This window comes from Wyeomyia smithii, chromosome 3, assembly GCF_029784165.1.
Source record: "Wyeomyia smithii strain HCP4-BCI-WySm-NY-G18 chromosome 3, ASM2978416v1, whole genome shotgun sequence".
Classification (NCBI taxonomy): domain Eukaryota; kingdom Metazoa; phylum Arthropoda; class Insecta; order Diptera; family Culicidae; genus Wyeomyia; species Wyeomyia smithii.
The window spans coordinates 138,004,672-138,019,679 of record NC_073696.1 but is presented as its reverse complement, the minus strand read 5'-3'; the positions used below and the strand labels follow the sequence as shown (position 1 = coordinate 138,019,679).

The 15,008-nt window shown below is 39.6% G+C and overlaps 1 protein-coding gene across 2 annotated transcripts in view; it reads right to left on the bottom strand.

The window, feature by feature from the left end:
- LOC129731353 (cartilage oligomeric matrix protein) overlaps nucleotides 1-15,008 on the bottom strand; it is a 531,272-nt gene that overhangs the window by 132,531 nt on the left and 383,733 nt on the right. For both annotated transcript variants that reach the window (XM_055691254.1, XM_055691255.1), the window contains 2 exons: nucleotides 9,169-9,388; nucleotides 8,826-9,113 (listed from right to left, as the gene is read on the bottom strand). In XM_055691254.1, coding sequence (XP_055547229.1) covers nucleotides 8,826-9,113; nucleotides 9,169-9,388 — 508 coding nt within the window. The remainder of the gene's footprint in view (nucleotides 1-8,825; nucleotides 9,114-9,168; nucleotides 9,389-15,008) is intronic.

Genomic DNA, 15,008 nt, shown 5'->3' with positions numbered 1-15,008 from the left:
AAATTTGGTATATGAATGTTTTTAGAGGTATCAAATATGTCCATAATGGTTTGACGCCCCTCCCTCTTCTGGAAGTACATGTTTCTTTACAAATTTCTGCACATCTCGCGAACTAATCAACTAAATGGAACCATATTGGCAGGTGAATGTTTTTAGTGGTAACAAATATGTTCCATAATCGACCTCAGACAACATTTTGGATTGTAAGATGGCAACTTCCGGTTTCTGGAAAACAGCCGAAAATGGCCGATTTCCACCCAATATAATAATATCCGGATCTAGAATAATACACAGGAGCTAAAATCGACCACAGATAGCATTTTAAATTCAAAGATGGCGACTTCCGGTTTCTGAAACCAGCAGAAAATGACCAAATACCACCCAATATAAGCTTTTCTTTAACCAGTATGCCGTTCAAAATCCAGAAATTGTCTCCAAATGCCATTATGAAATCCAAAATGGTGACTTCCGGTGTCAGAAAAACAGCGGCAAATGACCAAATACCACCCAATATGGGTATTTCCGGAACCGTAATGATGCACTGGAGCCACAAATCGACTTCAGACAACATTTTGAATTGTAAGATGGCAACTTCCGGTTTCTGGAAAACAGCCTGAAATGGACGATTCTCATTAAATATAAGTATTTATGGAACCAGAAAGATGTACAGAAGCTAAAAATTGATCACAGACACAATCTTGAATTTTAGGATGGTGACTTCCGGTGTCTGGCAAACATCCGGAAATGACCAAATACCATTCAATATGAATGTTTTCGGAACCATAATTACGCCCAGATGACAGAAATTGATTTCACAGGCAATTTTAAAGTCCAAAATGACGACTTTCGGCTTCGAAAAACCAGTATCCTAAATACCATTTTGAAATCCAAGATGGCGACTACCGGTTTGTGAAAAACAGCCTAAAATAAACAAATACTATCCATATGAGTATCTCTGGAACCAGAATGATGCAAGGAGCTAACAATTGACCTCAGGCACCATTTTGAATTGCTAAATGGCAACTCATAGGCAATAGTCGGAAATGACCGAATAATACTCAATATGGATATTTCCGTAAACGTGATGATGCATAGAAACCAAACATTGACCCTGGACACTATTTTGAATGTGAAGACGACCACTTTTAGTTTCTGGAAAACAACCAAAAATACCTCCCAATATGGGTATTTCCGGTGTCAGATTGATGCCAGAAAGTCTGCTGATAATGACAGAATACCACCCAATATGAATATATTCAGAATTAAGGCGATGCACAGTGCGTTGAATGTAGAATGTTGAATGTAAATCAAAACTACACAATTTTGTCGATAAAACATGTTAATGTAACAAGGAAAGTTGTTCGTTACTTTCAGAGCTACTAAATGCATAAAAGTCTTATGTTATACACTAAATCACAAAACTGTCCCAAACGCCAACGCACTCATCCTATACCAGAAACCATTAATCTCTTTGTAAAAGTTGTACATTGTAACGAAAACTGCGGTTTCTATGTTTTACTTACTTTTACATAATTGCAAAAGTGACTTATGCGCAATTATAACAAAAAAAAAATTTTTTTAGGTATTCTTTTACGTATAATTTTTATTATTTTTTGTATATTTAATTACCAGAGTAACAAACAATTTAAAATTTTTTATGATGCATATTATATTATCTAGTCAAGTTTTGGGTCATCTTTAGACGAATTGGAATAGTTGTTCGAAACGGTAGCAGCAAATACTAATGCTTTTTGGGAGTTATTTTCAACGAGCTCTGCAACTCGCCGTTTTTCAATTCTGGTTGAGCAGCTTTCAAGAAGTTTCTGAGGACGCTCACGAGAAGAAATGTGGTTGTATTCATAATTATTCTCACCGAATCGAGGAAGAGCAAGCGGTGACTCCAACAAAATTTCATGCTTTTTCATAAAATACTTTTTTATTCTATTTCATTTCTCCCATTTCGAGTTCAATTTCGGACAATATACAGCAGAAAACTTGTGCAAATTTTCATAAACATGCTCAACTGTGTCTTCTGGTAGAGACAATATCGAAATAAACATGATGTTCTTTTGCTTGCATTGCAGTTAAACCACTTTTAAAATATCTGCCGCTTCACGAGCGATCGGCATTGACGTACGAAAAATAAAAAATCTCTCAGAGTTGCAGGAAGTTGCAGCTAATTTTTATATATTTTGTAGAGGACACTTCAAGCAAACTTTTGATGTATGTTTTAGAGAGGAACTCGGTGGAACTTTTTTTAAAACGCTAACGAAAGTTTGAGTTCGCGTTTTTTTAAGGATTAATACCTTCACCAACTCATCATACCGATTAATCATACACGCAATCGAAACCAAGTCTCTCTATCAATGAAATATATTGCACTTACCTTGATTGTTATTTTCCATTTCATGTTATTGGAATACACGAAGTAATTAAGTTTTACCAACGTTTAGAAAACGCGCGACAATTTAGCACGAAATGTGAAACTAATGATTGCTCTGGACGCTAACGCTTGCTATGCTTGTATTAGTATATGTGATGCTTCCCAAAGCTCACCAATACTTGTTCACAACCCAAGAGATATCTGTGAACACTACTGGGTACTTGGTGCATCCAAATAAAAAAGAAAGAAAAACGATTTTTGTCTATGGCTCAACGCACTGTGCGATGTACAGAAGCCAAAAGACGAGGATGTTGTCATTTCGATAAAACCAATCATTTCAAACGATTTGTTATTTGACTTTGATCATATCCTATGGCCGATTCGTCGTGCATTTGCAGACTTCAAACAAACCGCAAGGAATCAATGAACTTGGAACGTTCAAATAGTACGACACCACATTTAAATTATGTTGAGGCCACATTTTAAATAGTCTTTGAATTTCTCTTCTTCCCATAACTTTTGAACCACATATCAAATTGTTATGAAGTTTGTTATTTGGAAGTTTGAGAGATGACTCGTTCGTATGACACTAGTTATGTTCAAATAAGTCATGTAATCTTTGAGATAATACACTTTCGTTGTTTTATTAAAAATTTAATACATAACGGTTGCTTAAGTTCGATTATAATCAAATGAAATGGGAACGTGTAGGGCAGCCAAATTTTGAAACAACGTGTTCAATCATAATTCATCAGTTAACCCTTAACTAGCCCGCTTATCTGATAATAATAATCAAATCGGTTGTGTAGTTCCTGAGATAATGAAGTTTCGTGATTTTTACAAGTCGGCACATTACAAATGAAGTTACAGTTCGATTACAGTAAAATTCAAAAGGGTATTATGAGGCAGCTAGACCATAAATTTGACACTAATTTTGTGGAAATCGGGTCAGCCATCTCTGAGAAAAATGAGTGAGTTCAAGTAGTCTTCGAAATATGTTCCTTTTCAAAGCTGGATTTCACATTTTTAAACATAACAGGCAAAGTAATAATCCGATTGCAAAACAAATCAATAGGGTCTTATGGGGCAACAAGACCTTCCATTTGACACTGATTTTATGAAAATCGGTTCAGCCATCTCTGAGAAACATGAGTGAGATTAAGTAGTCTTCAAAACACGTTTCTTGTCATAACTTTTGAACCACAAGTTCATCTTCATGAAATTCAAAACTTAAGGGTTTTCTATGTAGCCCGTTCATTTGAAATCAATTTTGTTCAAATCGGTTGTGTAGTTTCTGAGATATTGATGTTTCATGATTTTCACATTTTTAACCTCTAAACTAAAAATCCGATTACAATAAAATTCAATGGGGTCTTATGGGGCAACAAGACCTTTCATTTGCAATTAATTTCATGAAAATCGGTCCAGCTATCTCTTAGAAAAGTGAATGAGAATAAAAATCTGCACATACACACACACACATACAGAAAATGCTCAGCTCGTCGAGCTGAGTCGAGTGATATATGCCATTCGGTCCTTTGGAGCACTTTTATACTTTCGGTTTTGCAAGTGATTGCTATACCTTTCTAGGAGAAAGGCAAAACGATGCAATATATATTTTGGTGAATACCGCTAAACTCTATTTTTAACTAAGGTTTTACATCACTGCGTTGAAAATCGTTGTTATATACGTCTCCTAATATCCTCAAAATTCACTTACAACGAGTAGCAAAGCATAGCATAACTTATTTCGTCAATATTCACGAACGTCAAGTACAACATAAACAATGTTAAAATAATTTAAGTGAATGTGAAGCTCTTTTTTCTTTTTGTCACCTCCGACAATGCGATGAGAGTATCTATGATATTTTTACATTTTGTGGCTCATGCTAATTTGTAGAATTACGCGAGGTTTTTTTGCTGTTTTGTTGTAATAAATTGAAATTACAAATCATCTAGATTATACACACCAAATTTTTTTTTACTGAAATTCAGTAAACTTTCACTGAATTTTGCCACGCTGAAATTCCAGTAATCATTTCAGCAATGAAATATTACTGAATGTGTCAGCAATGTGAAATGTCATTCTGTTTGACGTTACTTTACAGAATTTTCAGCAATGTGAAATGTCATTCATGGTTGACGTACTATTATTGAATTTCCAGCGAACGTCCGTTAAATTACTGAAACATCAATTCAGTGGAAATTCTTCGTGTAGATTTTAAAACACGTTGAAAGTCGATGTTTTGCTTATTATTTATTAACCTTTCACCATGTCACTAAGATAAAATTGATTCTCGAGTAATGTGTCGCCTAAGTCCGATCCGTCCATTCGATGTCCTTTTGCCAACTTCCTCCACTGAACTATGAAAAACAAGATTAATTAATTTTTCCACTCACCAGACACTTCCTGCACGTCTCAACGGTCGGCGTTCAAGCCTTTTTACGCCTTTATCACGGGCGAACTAACCTTTTTTACGCGCGCGGACTAAAAATATTGACAACAAGCACCATTTTTTTTTTCATTTTGACAGTACATTGCTGTACATTCAGTAATCGAAGGAAAGATTGCTGAATGTCGGTAAAGCAAAACGAATTGCCGAATTTTCAGAAAACATTTAAATTGCTGAAATCTCAGTACATGGTTTTTATTGTTGAATTTCAGTAAAGATTGCTGAATCTGAGCTTGGGAATTTGGTGTGTATTGTAAAGTCGAGTGAAAACCGCCGTACAAATCTGATTGAAAGAAACAAGATATTTTTTGGGTGCGAGAATCTGGTCAAGCTCACCACTGAAATGATAAGGAGCACCATAATATTTTTCCGAGTGGATATGATTTAGTTCACCCAACGGCCTACAGATGGCAAGTTCATAGTGTTGCCTTGAGATTATATGCAGCGAAGCCCAACTTGGATATCTATGTCTCTTTAGTCTATGCTTATATCGAGGTATGACTGTATTATTATCCTAATTTAAGTTTAAAATAACCTAAAATTTTTGGTATTTGTTAAAAAGTTCGGATTTTGAATGAGGTGGGTATTTTTACGGAATGAATCAACAACATGCAATATAAACTGAAGTTCGTCTTCATTATGTGTTGGAACACGGCTAGAATTTTTCATGAATTTAACACCATGTTCTGTGGCGTCGTTTATAGCGAATAATTTTTGAAAGATGTTTGCTATTCCTCATTATTTTTCTATTCGGCTGGATCACGGTCGAAATATTAAGTTCAAAACTCGAAAAGTTTTGTATAAAACGAGATGGGATAAATTATATAGTAGTAACTGTTCAGGATTTTACTGCTTGCGACATTCGACATCAGCTATTTAAGGCCAAACGGTATTGAAACCTAAAATGGCCACAGTCTTGTGCTTTTGAAAATTCGAAGTGGTGGCTCGAAATTGGCTGTTTGTGGCTTCAATACCGTTTCACCTTAAGAACCATTCGCTTTTAATCGCCTGATCAATTTTTTTCAAGCGGGATATCAAACCAATCCAATTTATTCTGAGCTTAAATACCACAAGTGTTTCTTCATCTTTTCAGTTACAGCGTCTGAAACGACTATCAATTCCGATGTATGCGAAAGAATCATGTAGAAAATTCATAACTTGAATCATACATTGGATACCGTACACCCGCAAAACACCTGAATGTAAAGTTTGACTATAAAAAGGGACATGTCTCGAATGCAATTTATCAATGATCAGAGCAAATATTTTCGCAGGCAATAAATGTTTTTTTACCATGAATCTTGCGTGTGATAAGTGAAAAGGGTCGCTTTACAACCAAGAAATGTGAATGCTAACTCCAAGAGCACTTCATAGTAGCCGCGAACTTGATTGCACAAAGTTGCTTAATTTGATTGCAATCTTCATCGAACCATTTCGAGCGAACTTTTGGATAATTGAAACTGTGAATGATTTCGTTTGATGCTCTTGTGAAATGGGAGAAGAAAGGTGTTTAAGGTCCGATGCTTTTGCCATGTAATATATTTTGCATAAAAGTTCATAGATATAGATATAAGAGGACAAGTAATATTGGTTAGTTTTTGAAACTTTTCCGAAATATTCCAATCCACTAACGTATTATGAACTTGTTAGGCGATATTTTTGCCGGAGCCTTAGATCAATTTTAAGCGCGCCTAAGATTTTTGCTGTTCCATCGTAACACATAAGAGTTGCAATTCGATCAAAATGATATCTACCGACTATATTTGAAAAAAAAAATCACCGTCCTAGTGAATTTAGATAACTAGTGCTGAACTGCCTCATAGCAAAAAATAATAATAATACTAAAACTAACATTAAATCCATACAAAAAGCTCTTGATAACTTTAATAATTTTGCTTCACCAATCCGATTGTGACGGTTCACTAGGGATATAATCACTGAATAGCAGCTTCAAATCCTCTAACGAATACAAGAGGTCATTCATTTATTACGTTACGTACTCAGAAGAAGGGGATATTCAATAAAGAGTTCCATTGTGCGAGGCCCCCATGCAAAATTGTGTTATTCAGGGATGGAAGGTATTCAAAATTGCTAAAATTTAGCGTTACGTAATATGTGAATATCCCCTATGATATGATTCTATGATTAAAGAGTATTTCGACACAAAATATACAACTATTTTAAGAAACTAAGGCAAAAAACTTCATAAAGAGATAAAAAACAGCAATTCTTATGAGAATCTATTTTTTTAAATATAAGCGTTTTGTGGGTCCATTAAATGAACTCGGACCAACTTCAAATTTTCATGGCTTATTTTTGGAGTAAAAAGGAAACTTTTTCCGCCCGGCGCTCATCGAAATCGCATGATGTTACAAAAATGGCCACTCTAATATATATACGATTTTTGTTGACGTCCAATTTCGGGAATTATTAGTTTTTTGTATTATTTGTTCTCTTTATTTTACCACGAGTGTGGTTTGGCTAGTTTGGCTAGTTAAGCGCTCGTTTAATTTCGATTCGTTGAAGTTTTTCGTATTCTGTGATTCTGTAAAACAAATTTCCAAAAGCTGCTGATTGTGCTTCTGTTGATGCCTTATTGTTCTGTTGCTGTTGCCGCCAAATTCGAACAGTTTGTTTACATCTGTGCATCGTTTTTGCTATCCAACATAGAAAAGCATCTATGAGGAAAATGCTCGGAAGATGTAACTGGAATTGACCCTTGCATTTGTGGACTCTGTGGAACCTACTATCATGTTGCTAAGGATTGCTCAGGAATCAGCCGCAGCAAAATGAACAATTTTTTCATTGAAGGTGTTGCTGTCTGGATCTGTCATACGTGTAGGCAGTGATGGAAACGAAACGAATATGATGCAATCGTCGTTTATTCATCACTTGTGCACTTCACGAAGTGTACAGGCCGGGACTAAACTCGAATCCTCTCAACCCATAATGAAATGATGATAGCGTGCATAGATTTCTGGGAGAAAACAAACACATGACTAGACTACATCAGCTCTGAGAAGCGATTCGATCGTTGCGTTTGTCTCTATAGGCCGGTAGTTACGAGAAGAAAGGATAGCAACAGGAGAAAATCATGTCGCCTGAACAGCAGCAGAGGTGTGGTGCGGTGAGAGGAAATGTGTGGGGGAAGGAACTACTTCGGCAGCGGTTGAGTTTAAGCGAGAGTAGGAGAGCATACACTGTCATTTTCTTTCTTTTTCTGACAAAAAATCATATTCATGAGTCAAAAGAATAAGGATATAACAAGCTCTGATCGCTCTCTGTAACAGAGACGAATAACTTCATATACCGAGTTGTGCACATTGAGAACCACGTATTGTGGTGTACACTAATGAATAGAAATATATCGTAAAGAGGAAAGCAAAAAGAGTGCACCAGCACCGATACTTTGTTTTCGCATACTGACGACGATCTCAACGCATCCTAGGCTTGTTTTATATGTATTCATTAATCGCTAGAGGTGATTTTTTTCCTTCGCTGCGTGTAGGACGAATTTCAAGCCTGATCAAAGAAATACATTGACATAAGACAGACTGTCGTATTCTACGTTACCTCTGCGGTCGTGTCTTATAAACAACCTCTTCAACTATTTGTTTAAAATTTAGTGATCGCACTAATAATTAATTATATATAGTCCCCGATTTTTTTTTCACTATATATAATCGAATTTTATATATAATCGAATCAGAGAAAAAAATGTTTTTTATTCATTTTACATGAATGTTTTGTTATTTTCGAATTAATAGGAAGAAATTTATTTTTGACTCATCCCTCTAAAAGTCAGCAAACACAGTTCTTATAAAAACTATACATATATCTTGTAGTTATTTCTGTTGTAATTGCTGTCAAATGGAAAGAAAAAGTTAGTAATATGTTAGTTATATAGTTATATAAGTTAGTTATATAGTTATAATTTGACTCGAATAGATGCAGCCTAGCATAGTTTTCAGAAAGAAGGGTTACATCACCTGATTTAAATTTGCCACATTTGGGCAATTATCGCAAACATCCCCGATACCGTCTCCATCACTATCAAGTTGATTAGAATTTGATTTTTTGGGGCAATTATCATTTTCATTCAAAATTCCATCGTTGTCTATGTCAGGATCGCATGCATCTCCGATACCGTCCTTATCTACATCGTGCTGGTCAATATTTGCAACCATAGGGCAATTGTCACATGCGTCACCTAATTTGTCTCCTCCTTCTTTATCTGTATCCAACTGATCTGGATTGTGTACAAGCGGGCAATTATCCTGAAATTGATACAGAAATTTGAATTATCCCAAAATAAAAAATTCTTATTATTACTGGACTGTTAAGAATGCCATCATTGTCCGCATCTTGATCGCAAGCATCACCAATTCCGTCACCGTCTGCATCTTCTTGGCCAGAATTGGGTATGTTAATACAGTTATCATGTCGGCATCTGCTTCCAGCGCAGCCTAGGTCAGAATCAGCCCATCCATCTAAATCTCTGTCGGGACCGCAGTGAAAACCATCACCAGCCCAGCCTACTTTGCACTTGCATCTGTAATAAGATAACAACACAAATACGATACAAAGGTAACTATTGTGATGTCAATATATCATGATTTTTTTTCAATAACCATTAAACTTAGTTAGCGTTTAGAACCAAGAAATTTGGCTTCTATGGTTTCAGGATTTTGACGCTGACTAACTTCTATATCGAATATAGGTGCCTGAATTTGAAGTAACGGTTACATATGGACGCTAGGTGTTAGCAGCTGAAAGGAGGAAAGACAAAATAGTACCGGTCATCTCGTGCCGGTTTCACCCATAATGCTGGTGGCTGTTAGTAGTACATGGCTACTGCAAAATACTAAAATGGCTGGAATCCTGGACGGATTAACCAGTAAGCAAGGCTGCTGATTTTCACCTCACACGACTCAAATACATGAATCACTTCCGAAGGGTATCGAACAGCAGCAGCAGTGCTTCTGCTCGTTCATGACAACACCACCACCATCGAAGAGAATCGTTGAGGGCGACTCCTGCGGGAGCAATACGATTTATTCAATCAAACAAGGTCAATATAGGTACAACAAAAAATCAAACTAATCATAAGAAAAAACAATGCTTACTGGCAAGAATAATCGGCAACTGGCACCTTTTGGTGCCTCGAAGTTTTGTAATAGAAGCGGCTAATTGAATTTTCTGTTTTACAAAATGCTGCTGCTAGCGGAAAAAACCTTGCGAATATGATTGTTTTTTTTTGTGTTAATTTTACGACAGCAGCCGGCACAGCCGGCGCTGCTTTCAAGAATTCAAGATTTTTTCCTCGTCATTCCATTTTCTACTTAGCCCCTTCTTTTTTCTAACTAACTGACGATGCCTTGGTATAAAAGGTACCGTTCGAACATTTCACCCCATGGATTCTCTGCTAGCTTGTCGAGCAGTACAGTAGTTTATTTTCGCTCCGTTCGCTTTATATGTCCGTTCGTAAGTTTGTGTGTTCGCGTTGGAAACCGACGCTACGGTGAACCCTGATATGGGTAAATCAAAAACCAGTTCCAATACGGGGAAACGGCCTCGGCCTGACAATACGCCTGATTCCGCGGCTAAAAAGCTTTTGGCCAACAACAGATTCGCTGTCCTGGAAAACGCCACGGATCCCGAAGTAGTGAAGAAGGAGGAAATCCCGCCTTTTTATGTGAAAGGCTTCCCGGAAGCAATTGTGTTTTAAATCGACAAAGGACTGAAATGCACCATCCGCATGTGCACTGAGGGATACAAACTGATGGTTCCGTCGTTAAATCATTACAAGGCGGTGCAAGTGATATTGCAGGAACACGAGGTGAAAGATTTCTCCCATGATATAGAAGCAGAAAAACCCCTCAAGGTTGTGCTTCTTCCTGACATGGAAGTTGACGTTCTTCCTGACATGGAAGTTGACACCCTTTGGAGAAACTAAAGGCAAAATGAATCAAACCAATCCAGATCCACAAGATGACGCGGCACAACAAAACTCGGAAGTACCGTGATCAATTATATCTCGTAAACCTGGAGAAAGATTCAACGTGCCTGGCGGACCTTCAGTCCATCCGAGCACTTTTCACATCATCGTAGACTGGGAGCGCTACAAACCAGTGCATCGTGACGTCACCCAATGCTCTGAATGCCTGCTGTTTGGACACGGGACTTAAAATTGCCATATAGCGTACCGTTGCATCAAGTGTGGCCAAACGCACGCCCCCGATGCCTGCCAGCTGATGGAGACCGCCGATCCGGTGTGCGCCAACTGTGGGGCTGCCCACAAAGCAACCAGTAGAACGTGCCCGAAACGCGCAGAGTTCATCGAGATTCGTGAGCGGGCCTCCACCAACAATCAACCAGGTCACCGGAAGGTGCCCCCAAACAACACAAAGAAGTTCCTTGCCATGGGCTCCCTGCACCCCATACCTTTGCTCGCCCCGCTACCGCTGAATCCAACCACCAACCAGTCACAGCTGCCTCTACGTATGCTGAAGCAACGAGATCCGGTAGCCGTTTACTCCCACCAGGTCTCCAAGGGAACTCGTTCGCAATGACTTTCTTCCAAGCTGCAACTGGCAAGCATGGAGCAATACGTTTCACTGGTAGTGGAATGTATCAACACTTTTCGCACTTGCAAAAGTAGAGCTGAACAACTGCAATCTGCGGTGATGATCGCTTCCAAGTATGAATCCTCTTCAACGACCTACAAGTAGGCCACTACAACATCCTAGGTCCGGCCGCTCCCACCCGGTTGAGCAGATCCGGAGTACACGCAACCATCGACCTGTTCACCTCCAATATGGGGAACATCACCAACCCGGTTGTACACCAAGAACTCAGCTCGGACCACTTCCCAGCGGTAGTCGAAGTTGGATCCTCTGCTAACCGATTCCAAGTCTCTAGGCGTTACTAGCATCAAGTCGGTTGGACGCGGTTCCAGCGATGTGTAGACAACGCAATAGACTACAGCGTCCTGCTTGAGTCCTCAGAAAACATCGACCAGTGTCTTCAGTCCATCGATGAGGCGTTATCCCAGGCTCGGGATCTACCTGTGCCGGCTTCCAGTCTGGTGTGTAACTCTCTGAACCTAGACAACACAGCCAAGCGATATATCCAATTCCGTAATACTATTAGACGACAGTACCAGCGCTCTGGCCTGCCTCACCTGAAGATCAATATCAATCGTCTTAACAAAATTATCAAAGCCAGGTTGGTGGATCTAAGAAACAAACATTTTTCTCAACATCTTCGCTCCCTCCCAGTCCGTGGAAAGCCGTTCTGGAGACTTACTAAAATTTGGAAACCAAACCGAGACATATTCCCCCTCTATCACCCCCAACACCAATCCCCGGTTATTTCCTTCTAACAGCATCTAAAAAAGCCAATGCACTTGGTCAACATTTTGTCAACTCTCACAATTCATGCCATGGTTAGCCCGCACGAGCATGCCGTCCAGAAAGTAATAACTAGAGTCGCCGATCTTCCCTCGGTCATTCCCAATGAATCTAAAACATCTGCTGATGCGGTGTTAGCTGGCATCAAGCGCACCAAGAACATGAAGGCCGCCGGCGTCAATGAGGTCCTCAACCTTGAGTTGAAAAACTTGAGTCGAGAATTTGTTGAACACCTGGCAGCGATCTTTAATAAGTGTCTGGAGCTCAGCTATTTTCCGTCTCGCTGGAACCTAGCTAAATCGGCAGTTTTGGCTGCTGTAACAGAGACTACGTTGTCGTCTGTAAGTTGTTTTATCGTGCGACTGGTGCCGGGTGGATTCTTCAACAAGTTGAATTTGATTCTATCTAACCCAGGCGCGTTATTGTTACAGGAAAGGAGGGCAACTGAAAATTCTGCCATCGTAAAAGGTGATTCTATTGCGTCGTGGCCCGGAGACGTATCGCGAACAAAGTTTTGCGCAGGAACAGAGTCCGGACATACTTTCCTGGCAAAATTAAATATCCACCGACTTGAAGATTCCTCGCTTTCGTTGACTGTTATACGATTTCGCATTCTTCGAGTTGTGTTCCAAAGAGTGTTCAACGATGTCTCCCTCGACGTTTCGTTTACGAACCGACGCCAATATCCGCGTTTCTTTGCTCAGACCAAGCTTTTAAACTTGGTCTCAAGTTCCGAATACCGCTTAAAGTCGTCGGGTTTACCTTTCTCCCAAAAGAAGGCCTTAAACGCGTCGGATTTTTCCGTGTAGACATCGGAGCACTCTTTGTCCCACTACGGAGTGGGAGGCCGTTCTTTGATCGTCATGCCGGGATATTTCTTCGTTTGAGCTTCCAACGCGTTGTCGAGAATCAAGTCCGCGAGAAGGTTGTATTCTTCAAGTGATGGGTGATGTTGAATCGACTCGACAGCTTCTGAAATTATTTCCTCGTATAACTTCCAATCGATATTCCGTGTGAGGTCATACGGAATATCAACTGATCGCGTGCGATTATCAATTCAAATTTGAATAGACAAATGATCGCTACCGTGGGGATCAAGGACTACCTTCCATATGCAATCCAACCGTAGCGATGTTGAACATAAAGATAAATCTAAAGCACTGGGGCGCGCTGGAGGTTTCGGAACGCGTGTCATGTCCCCGTTGTTCAATATTGTCATGTCGAAGTCGTCGCAGAGGTTATAGATCGAAGAGGAACGGTTATCATTAGAAGGGGAACCCCAAGCCGTGAGAGTTTAAATCTCCCAAAATCAAACGTGAGGAAAGAAGATGTTCTAGTAAATCAAAGAGCAGCCGTTGCTCAACCTGTGCTCTGGGAGGAATAAATATTGAGGCAATGCAAAGCTTTTTACCTTGTATTGTCATTTGACATGCGACAGCTTCGACGCCTGGGACCGAGGGGAGGTTAATACGATAGAAAGAATAGCACTTTTTGATCCCTAGTAGTACTCCTCCGTAAGGAGTGTCTCGGTCAAGGCGCATTGTATTAAAATCATGGAAGTTAAGATCTAGATTTGAAGTAAGCCAAGTTTCACAGAAGGAAAATGCATCTGATTTATGATTATTAATCAAAACTTTAAATGAATCAGTCTTGGGGATGATACTTCTACAATTCTATTGTAAAATAGGGATAAAATCCTTCATCTCAGCCGATGAATTAGCAATCGAAGGATACGATCGCTGCAAGGAGGGGCCATTTAGCAGGTAACTGCTTCAAAAACGCTTTAACTGTTGGTAGAAATGCCAGCAGAAGACTTTTAAGAGGATCAGTTATGTTGAAATTTTCAAAAATCCAGTCCAGAGTATCTGAGAACTTCAGCAGTCCAGATTCTGGCTAAATCTTGGACGAAAAAGAAGGAACAGTTGGGTTTTTGATGTTCCTGGAAGTACCGGAAACTCCTTATTTGAATTCAATTGCTTCGGATTTTCTACAGCACTTTTTTGTTTCTTTGTATCAGCCACTTCAGATTCTAGGAAACCTAGGGGAAGAGAGGTTTTTTCTCTTCCTAGATTTCCCGGGTTCAACAAATGACAAGACCTCGAAAGGATTCGGGGAAACCAGTTTAGTGGCAGCGGCCTCTTGGAGCATTTCTGCGAAAGTGCGCTTAGAGCGCTCTTTCAGAGACCGCTTGATCTTCTCTTGGTGCTGTTTGTACGCGGGACATGCAGACAGCTCATGCGGAGTCTACCCACAATAGAGACATCCGCATGTTGCTCTCCGCATTTGCCATAGCGTGCTTTATTGCCAAAGTGGGAGGCCGTATGGCCCAACTGTTTGCACTTTAGGCAATTCATTATCCGCGGTACAAACAAGCGCGCATACCTTGTCCAAGAGCACATAGCTCGGCAGTGCAGACCCGGCGAAAGTCACGCGAAAAGAGTCTGATGGGGAAGATTTTGATGGGGTGTAAGTTTTTGCACCCTTGTCAAACGACACTGAATGTAATCGCTTACATTCGAGTATCTTGACTGGTCTAAGGCTGGAATCCTTGAAAAGGCCTTTTCCAGTCTTCAGCAGGTCCTCGACGGTCAGACTCGATTCGCTGACCACACCGTAAATCTCAACTACGCGAGCTGGAATGTACACGTGGTACTCCCGCGTGAAGAGCCCACAAGCAGCTTTTGCTTGCTTGAAGTCGGACACCAAAACACGCAGTTTATTCGGGCGTACTTTTGTTAATTCAGTCATGGCTGAAAGCCG